The sequence below is a fragment of the Bombus vosnesenskii genome, unplaced genomic scaffold (genome assembly GCF_011952255.1).
Source record: "Bombus vosnesenskii isolate JDL3184/JDL3185 unplaced genomic scaffold, Bvos_JDL3184-5_v1.1 scf7180000013297, whole genome shotgun sequence".
Lineage (NCBI taxonomy): Eukaryota > Metazoa > Arthropoda > Insecta > Hymenoptera > Apidae > Bombus > Bombus vosnesenskii.
The window spans coordinates 696,363-705,887 of record NW_022882947.1 but is presented as its reverse complement, the minus strand read 5'-3'; the positions used below and the strand labels follow the sequence as shown (position 1 = coordinate 705,887).

The following is a 9,525-nucleotide window of genomic DNA, read 5'->3' as shown; positions in this document are numbered from 1 at the left end:
AACTTACAAAGTAGTCGGTTCTTTCGATTAAAATATTTCAACGTTCTTTCCCCTAGATAATATATATATATATGTATATATGAAAAAGAATGTTATTGATAATTAGCAAAATAAATAAAAGGGTAGAATTTAATTTTATATAACGTAGAAAGCGTTTTGTACGATCGTATAATAGATTAAACGTTCTCTCGACTGTACCAAAACGCTCGTAAATATATCGAAGAGTTTCGATAATTCGTCTAGTACTAAATTTTATTGCGAAACGTTAATCCGAGAAAAAAAAATACCAAACAGTTTCAATCGAGTTACACTGATTAAAAACGCGAGTAATTAACGCGGTAAAAGTTAAACAAACAAACTACGAAGTTTGTTCGTTAAACAAAGACAAACCGTTTTCAGAAGCAAACTCGCGATTCTGCGAGTAATCGTTAATCAGCGCGACAAACAGCGAGCGCCTCGAGGAGCAACGAATTTGTCGAAGAGATTTCTTTTCAATAAATTGCGACATAAGATACACGTTTCCGCTTTCCACGAAAGAAACAAAGCTTCGAGGCTAATATTAATCCACGACCATATAGAAATCCTTCCCTTACGAGTTAGAAACTCCATACGAAAGACTCGTAAACGTGGCCCCGTCGTCGACGCGGGGCATAGCACGTGGAAATCTGAAATGTCGGTTAGTTACCGGGAAGTTTATCGACTTACAGGGCAAGTTTTCGCCTCGTGAAACGGCAGCATAAAAGTAAGGCAACCAACGTGCAAGGAACTTTAATAAAACCGAGGTTCCTCGCCCCGAGTGTGCCAGCTCGAAACCCCCTTTCGTCTCTCTTTCTCTCGCTGGCACAAAAAGGATGAGTTTCGCGATATCACAGTGCAATTATCTCCGAGGAAATGAGCTTTGCATAGGCCGCCAGGAACGTGTGCAATACCCGGTAGAAAACATATATATGAAAGAGGTCGCGCTAAGGCAAAGACTCGGTATTTATACGTTTCACGAGGTAAAACGACGTCTTGGGGCGTTCAAGCATTTATGGTGCACGTTCCAGTTTTGAAAAGGACGGGGCGATGCACGAATGAATCGCCGTTCTCTGGCCATGATTTTAAAATCGCCGGGGAAATTAGTTGACAGAACTGGCCCGGCCAGAAGAGCGGTCCGGCGAAAAATCTCTTCGTTAGATTTAATAGGGATTCGACCTTCGCACAGAAACGCTCCACGTTGATGGACCATGAATCTTTCATGGGATTTTTGCGTGTGCCGGTTCTAGGTTTAAGAAACGATTTCGAAGGCCGGGATCAAACTACGAAACTGACTGCGGCTTGAATACGCCTGTGATCGCGTAAAGGAACTAGCAAAAGGGAGAGAGAGAGAGAGAGAAAGGAGAATTGAAAAAGTCGCTTTCACGTTGATACGCTCTTGACTGAAGCTTCTTGGGTCGGCCGATTCAAGCAACCCGCGCATAATAGCAGCTCGACTAACCGTAATTTCGTCCTATTTTGTCGGATAAATCCTACTGACTGTTTCCAGCGACTGGCGTAAAAAGTGGTTTGCGTCAAGCTTCCAATTGCAACCGTTTCGTTCCAAATTAATTTTCAATGTGTAACGAGGAATTTTTGTTGGTTTTACCTGCAAATTTAATAAATTTATCCTTCGATAAAAAGCGACAGAATTTAATACATTTTATGTCGGTTTATTACGTGTTACTTCTGTAAATTAAATCCTTTTGCTGTTTTTCAACGAAAGATTAAAAACACGATCGTTTCGTATATCGCCGTGTGACCGTGTGTTCAATGAAGAAGATGCTCCCAGAAATCGATAGAAGAGAAAAGAAACAAGTCGATTCCGCCTGTCTGTTCGTTAAACCTACAAAGATCGTTCTAATTCTCGACTCCGTACGGAATTGCAGGAAATCGGCCTTAAGGACGCACGTTAATCTACGCATCGAAACGAACGGAGGAATTCTCAATTCCTCCAGTTTTCCAGCGTGTGCAAGCAGAGTCCCCGAGAAGAGGCAAAGAGAAGGAAGAGGAGTAGGTGGAGAAGGTGAGAAGGGGTCCTCGGAGAGAGGGGCGTCCTCTAAGCTGAATAATTCAAGCTCTCATTAGGGCGACAAAAGCACCCTGATGGATAGCTGCTTGGCTCTGTTGCCTGTCGTTTGTATGGAGCCACACGTACTTACACACTTGGCGTTTCATACGCTACCTGGCCGTATACGTATGTCAGTGGTCCCTTACTCGGCCCTGGAATATACATATAGGCGCGCAAACATCCCGTAGACCCGACCTCTCCCGACCACTCGTTACGTTTCTGCGTTCTCTACCCCCGTCCACCTTCCGACTCTCTTTCGCCCCGCTTTATCGCTATCAAGATGTGTTTTCTTTTGATTTGTTCGACCTGCAGGGTGTAGATTGGAGTCGCTGTCCAGCAGATGTGAGCCAGGGTGAGTCCACCTGATACTTTAAGGGTGATACCTTCGCTGTGTCGAGGATTGGGATGAGCGAGACTTCTTCGGTCTTTGATTCCAGTTTGAATACGTACATGCACTCGCGTGTCTACATGTTTCTAGGTGGCAGTAGAAGGTTTAGAGCGAACTGCGAGACGAGGTGATCTTAAGAGTAAGATAACTCGTTTTTTCTACGGATATGTGGGCTAGAAATGTTGCTGAGAAGCTGAAGCATACACGCGACATGTGAAATATACGTAGCAAAACGTAGGATTTATTTTTACTCCGTTTTCCATGTTTGAATAACAACCGTCTTATAAAAGTTACTTGGCGCGTTGAAATTGGCAAAATTTATTTAAATAAAAGTCGATACTGCACCGCACGATCTGCGTAAATCCAAAACCGAGCATCAACTGGAAAATAAACTTGCTGCTCGCGTCTAAAATCTCTATTACAACCACCTGCAACCCGAGGATCGTTGCATTCCAACAGTTTCCTCCTTCTCATTACCACTTATTATCACAAAGACTCGTTCCCGGGATTGTAAATATCTTTCTACTATCCTATTTATCTCTCTAACTCTCCTCCCTTCGGCCTCGTCCCCAACCTTCTTCCGACTACCTTGTACCCTCCACCTGCAGCCTCTTGCCCATCCCCTGTCGCAGCCTCTTTGTTTTATTTCGAATGTTCTTTCATTTCTTAAAAGGTTCTCCGGTGATAATTAGCACAATGCGCGGCGGCATTAATTATTACCTGCGCTAATTACCCGAGGATAAATCGCTCTCGGCGAGGGGTAGCCGGCGTTGGCGGCGGATTCGAGGGTCGTCGGGGCGGTTTCGAGGGGTTGGGCGGCCGGTCGAGCTGGCCCATTACCGTTATTGCTGCAACAAACCGTCCAACAACAGCGATAAATACGGGCGAGAAGCTGGCGTTACAAATGTCTCTCTGAGTTATGATTATTTAGCGCGACTGCTGCCGGCCGGATCGTTCGTTGCGGCCTGCAAACCGACCGGTTCCCATTTCTGCGAGAGTTTATGCGGCCACAGCTTTTGTCGCTGCACGTGTTTCGCGTATTCCTTTTACGTTCAACTTGCTTCGCTTTCTTTACAGCTTTTTCCGCACGTGTTGTCTTAACAGAATCCTATTCTTCCGCTTATTCGATATCTCGTTTGATTTAATCCCGTAATGCACAACCCCTTGTCTTATACGACCAATCGTTAATTTTATTAACCATTTATGTGTATATATATTTTCGAAAATTTCGATCTAGTCGATAACCGTCTATCAGCGTGAAACGCAGCTCGGTGTAACAGTTACTGCAAAAATAAATGAAACAATTATTAAAGTTTAATTTAAAAACGTATTCCTCTGTATGTATTTACAAAAATAACTAAAAATATTTCATGCGAATTTCGATGATTTATTTATATCGTAGGTAATACAGGTACGATATTCTGTGTACATTGAACGTATAGTGTATACAGAAACACTTTATATAGTGTATATAGAAACATTCATATAACGTAAAAGTGTGTGTGTGGGGAGGGGGGTACCGAATTAGTTGAATTGGGCGAAAAAAGTAATACGATTTTGATACCCACGACATATGTACGAATGCTCAGGTATCTAAAGTTGTCAGTGACAATCTACCTTAGCCCCTGCCAAACTGTAACCACGTTCTATCATTTGTAGAGGGGTAAAGATAGTTCCCGCACAAACCGCTAGAGGTAGTATACTTGCTAGTATCCTTCTCGCAAGCGAAATTACTCACTGTCTGATTTATAAAAGCTGCTGAAATTAATTTATTTATCGCTTCTCGGCCTTATGGCTAAGATCAAAGTGTAGTATCTGTTCTTATCAGCTTAATATCTGATACACTCCCCATTGGGGAGTCAGAATATTAACCTGATTTTTGAAACTAGACGGAGATGAAGGGCTTGCTCTTCCTCTGTCACGAGTCGGCCCGACATTGCAGTACAGTTGGGAACGGCTCAACTATAAAAATCTAAAATTAAATATTTGTAGCTAACTTATCGGGATTAAGTATTTTTCAAGAATACAAGTTCTTCGTTGCAATAAAAGCGCTTACCTTTGCAAAAAAAGCCGCTAATTTATTTGTAAGAGTAGAACGCCTCGAATATGAGCCAGTTATACCACGATCCCCTTAGTCTTTTGATACGTTTCAAATAATTATATGCGATAAAGGGATGTGGTATATGTACGACAATTGTAATCATAAATAAAAAGTCACAGCTAAAACAAGACATCCCATATTCAACAGTACTTATGTGTAGTGGTATAGCTCCAAGTAATAAGAAGACTTTCAAGATCTAGTTAGTGTAACTTTCGTTAAAGTTATATTGAAGATTAGATTGGCAATTTTTAAGACCTTGTTAGTGCATCCTGGTGGAGGCTTACACAACTTGGTGGATTAAATGGTTATCTATCGAACACGTTTCTTTGCTTACTGTAGCTCAATCATAACCGTGATGGCTCGACATTCTCTAGAGTGGCGCTAACTAGAGATAGCAGGGTTTGTCATTTACCAACCGTTTCACATGTTCTGAAATACCGATCGTTCTGTCGTTGACTTTAGTCACCAACGATTCTTAGACATCTTGATTATCATTGAGTAAGAATAAGATACTGTATACTTGTCCGTAGTCGTATACTGTTACGTTTTGTCTGGCTCGTTTTGGTTGCGTTGCCGTTAATTTTTGAATTTAGATTAAATTGTGGTATTGTCTGTTATTTAATGCGATTTGAAATTAAACTCCACGTTTCGGCTAACCTGCTATGCGCAGGAGTACTGGCACGGGAGACGATTAAAGTTGATGAAAATAAATGTTCGCTTAATCCTGCTATATTATTAGACAAATATTCTTCACAAGAGAAAATGTTTATTCGTATTCTAATTGAATATTGACAGAATAGTCGTTGAAATTTCGAATGCTCGGAGTTACAATCGTTCGCAATACGTTTTTGCTCTTATTAATTACAAGATTTTAATTTCGATAGATTTTCGATAGTTTACAAATTGACAAATACAAACACGTCGATTAACAAGACTAACAAGAATTGGAAACTAATAAAACAAAGAACTAAAAGCTAAAGAACCTAAAAGCTGAGAGCAAAACTAAGAGCTAAAGGAATTAAGAGCTGAAAAACTAAGGAACTAAAGAATTAAAAAAACAAAGTGTATTTTCGACCAATCGCGGGGAGACGAACTCGCGAGGAGGGACGTCAACGGGAGTCGTAAATTCCCATTACGATTACAGCAATCGACACCACGAGTTGATCGATCCCCTGATTTCCGTTAAGATAATAGGGGTGGTTGAGTTAGTATAACACTGTGATTTACAGAATTATAAGGTTTTATTTCCAACACTCAAGTTACACTGTTGAGTAGATATAATTCCTTGATGACAACTTGTCGCCCGAAGGTAAGATATAGATATGCACACTAGAGCAAGGCTCTTAGACTTGAACTTCGTATGTTAGTGGACGTAGCACTAGAGAATACTTAGTAGAGGAAGTGAGTGTTCGTGCTTAGGCGTTAGATTTGGACTTAGTTGGTGAATCTTCTAGCGATGTAGAAGAAGTAGTTGACTCTTCCAACGGTGTAGAAGAAGTTTGATATTTCCCAAGGCGCTCCAATCGACTAGTTAGACTTCGTGATGTAGTACGCCATGTTTGTAATCTACGACACACGAACGTATCTGTAACTGAACTCTACTCTATTATGTAAATTTATTATCATTTATTTAAAATAGTTTAGTTTATACCCTTTATCTTCGGTGGTAAGGATAGTGAAAATGATGTTCAATGCGCAAGTTTAACAAATTTATCTCAGCGCCATCTAGCAGCCAATTTGTAAAACACGCCACAGAATATCAAACTATTGAGAATCTTAGCCCCTCCATTGCAGTTTCCAATGTTCCAGGGCTATTGTGGTTGTGTATTACTGTTATGTTTATACGACCATGCCTCAGTGCTTCGGGCAATGCTTTAGTTACAAACTGTACGTGAATCTATGATAGTTCCATATTATTATAGTTTACTGGTTTCGTTCGACTGTGTTAATTGTGTTATGTCCCGTACAAGCAGTGGATGTAGAAATTACATGAATGTATTTTAATATTTATATGTACTTCTTAGTCAAACGTACTTCATCTATAAATATCTCAATTTTTTAAAAATAATAATAATGAAAGTAAAATAATGGCTAGTATGAGCGAAATACTTAATGCTATTGCTAAAGAAGCAAGTTTGTCTTCAAATAATAATGTATCTACGTCAGAACAGTCAAATTTTCCATCTATACCGATTATATATTCTCCTTATGTAGTTTCCAGTCGTGGAAAATCCAATGCTAGAAAAGAACAGCAGCTAAAACGGGGTTTTAGTCTTCGTCGTTCACCAAGCGATGATGATATTCCTACCAAAGACACTATCATGAAAAATTTAAATGTTTCAGTTGAAGAAGAAGAACGTACCGCACAATATTTTCATTTTCTTTTGAATAAAGAGACGGATAGATTAACCGAATTATGTGAAAAGTGGATGAAAATTGTGATAGAAGCTAAAATTACAGAAATTGATCGACTGGAAATAAATCGAGTTATTGAACAGACATATTTGTTAATAAATAAAAAGTTTGATAGATTTCGTCAATTGGTTACTAATTGCGAAACAGGGAAAGGAGAAATGTTAGTTACATGTAAAGATTTGCAAGGATTTTGGGATATGATGTACATGGATATAAAAAACTGTGATTTACAATTTGAAAAATTGGGGGATCTTTGTTCACAGGGCAGGAAAGAAGACGTGTTTGTTAACAGATCAGTTACTAAAAACACATTAAATTCTATTAAAGCTATCTTAATAAAAAGAAAACGGAAGATGACACCAAAAATTAGAAACAGTGGCGGTAAAAGTAAACTTGAATCTAATTTATATCAAACGTTGGGTGATAAATATGAAAAGAATATAAGTTTTGGGATAAAACACAAAATAAAGGCTATATTTAGTAGTTTTAATGAAAAAAAACTTTCACCTGTAATGTGCGCTAAAAGATTAAGTTTACTGCAACAAGTACAATTATCTGAAACATTGTCAAAACAAAAGCCTTGCTCAAAAATAATAAATCTGAGTGAAATATGTAAAACACCAGAAGTTCAGTTAGATGATTCAGTATCTTATATTAATTCTAATCAAACACCAGGAAAGAGCATATTAAAACGGCCAAAGAATTCAGCCAAAAAGGGATGTCTCACGAAATTAACAAATAAAGTTAACTTTGCTGATCATATAGTTTTAAATGAAGTACCAATTGACGAAGAAACAGAGGTAAAATTAAATTTAGCTGCAGCATTGTCAAGAATAGATAATTTTGATCTTGATAGCTCTAATGAAGAAACAGCTTTTAGAGCAGAAAGAAAACTTTTTTTTGATGACGTTAGATCTGATGCACATAAAGATGATATCAAAGAAAATTCAGAAAATAATAAAATAACGTCTCCACGAACACAAATGGCAATAGCATTCCAAGAATTGAATAAAAGTCTGGGTACACTACAAGAAAGAAGCACGAGGGAACAAAATTTTGTAGATAAAAATGCGATACCAAATCAAACTCCACCATTCAATAGAAATATTTTCACACCAATTAATGAAAATAAAGATGTTGAAACTGTAAATACACTAAAACAGAAAGATATTCCTATAAATGACAAAAAAGAAATTAGCCATAGTGATGAAAATATAAGAATTTTAAGAAATAGAACTATTATTTCAATGAATACACCTATAGCTAAGAGATCTTTTAACGAAATGTCTATGGATATAGAAGAACTGGGACATAAAGAAAATGAATCACCTGTAGAGAAGAAAAGAAGAACAAGTTCTTTTAAAATTAACGTTGATAATAGTGAAAAAATGAATATAGATGAAACTAATAACGATAAGGAAAGATCTATTAAAAACGTCAAATTTTCTGGTACTGATAATTCCCAGTAAACTAGTATTTTATTTGTTCTAAATGCAATATTTGAATAAGTATGTTTCATTGCAGGAAAAGAACATGGTGCAGAAAGCGTTCAGAGGTGTAAAATACATTTCAACAAATACATTCCAATAGAAGATTCTATTTCTTTGGAAATGCAAAAGAAAAGTAATTATTTTATTTTAATTTTTCTTAATCAGAGATTATACTTAGATATTTCATTTATATGTATATGTATACAATTTAATTTCAGCTCCAGAACGTATTAGGGGATCTGGAAACAAAATATCATAGTTTGTATGACTGATGTACAAATATAAAGTTTTTATAATTTTTAGTCGGTTTAATGAAACTTTCACTTGTTACACTTTTTATCTACGAAAATCCTCAAGTGTTTATATGGATTGTTTTCATTGAAACTACATTTTTAAGCATTTGACGTCTTCGTTTTTAACTTCAATATATACTTTATACTATATTAATATGTAATGTCAATGTACTATATATTCTTATTAGATTAAATAGGATTTCATTGAGCAACATATTTGTTTATAAAGGGACAACCAGGGGAAGTTAGAAAATTTGTGCGTGTTGTATAATAATATTTATATTAATAAAATTTATTTTTTGTCAGAATCATGCGTATGATTTATGATCACAGATTACAAGGGATAGCACACAAGTCGTTGACTTTGTCATCTATGGAAAGACATCTATCCTGTTAATCATCACGCCGTATAAGATTTCTTTACGTACAGTTAGGTTGGAGAAGCTAATGTCACATTAGGTTTAAGAATGTATCACTAGCACAGTTTTTAGTTGTTAAACAAAACCTTTCATCCACCAAGGTCATTTTGTCGATAAGTAATTATCAACATGTAACAGAATATGTTATTTTTTTCTATTCATGTCGATTTGGCGAATTTTATTGTGAGAGTGTAACAGCTTCAGGAGAATAAAACAAAGAATAAAGCTTATCTTGTCATGTAAACACATGAATTTATATGTTATTATTGAATTATTATAATAATCAAAATCGATTTTCGCTTCTGAATTTAAACATAATTTAAAAGTTGTTCT

At 37.0% G+C, this 9,525-nt stretch overlaps 1 protein-coding gene, 1 long non-coding RNA gene and 1 other non-coding gene across 3 annotated transcripts; 2 read left to right on the top strand and 1 right to left on the bottom strand.

The window, feature by feature from the left end:
• The first annotated feature begins 4,249 nt into the window (after positions 1-4,249).
• Positions 4,250-4,441, top strand: LOC117233618. The gene has a single exon (XR_004493357.1). It is a non-coding gene; the product is annotated as a U2 spliceosomal RNA (small nuclear RNA).
• Positions 4,442-5,797: 1,356 nt separating this feature from the next.
• LOC117233601 lies at positions 5,798-6,276 on the bottom strand. The gene is made up of 2 exons (XR_004493354.1): positions 6,227-6,276; positions 5,798-6,141 (listed from the first exon to the last, which is right to left on the bottom strand). It is a non-coding gene; the product is annotated as an uncharacterized LOC117233601 (long non-coding RNA).
• Positions 6,277-6,394: 118 nt separating this feature from the next.
• Positions 6,395-8,782, top strand: LOC117233597. Its single transcript, XM_033494065.1, has 3 exons — positions 6,395-8,439; positions 8,515-8,613; positions 8,699-8,782. The coding sequence occupies exons 1-3, from the start codon at positions 6,663-6,665 to the stop codon at positions 8,737-8,739; spliced, it is 1,917 nt and encodes a 638-aa protein (XP_033349956.1). The 5' UTR covers positions 6,395-6,662; the 3' UTR covers positions 8,740-8,782.
• The last annotated feature ends 743 nt before the right edge of the window (positions 8,783-9,525 follow it).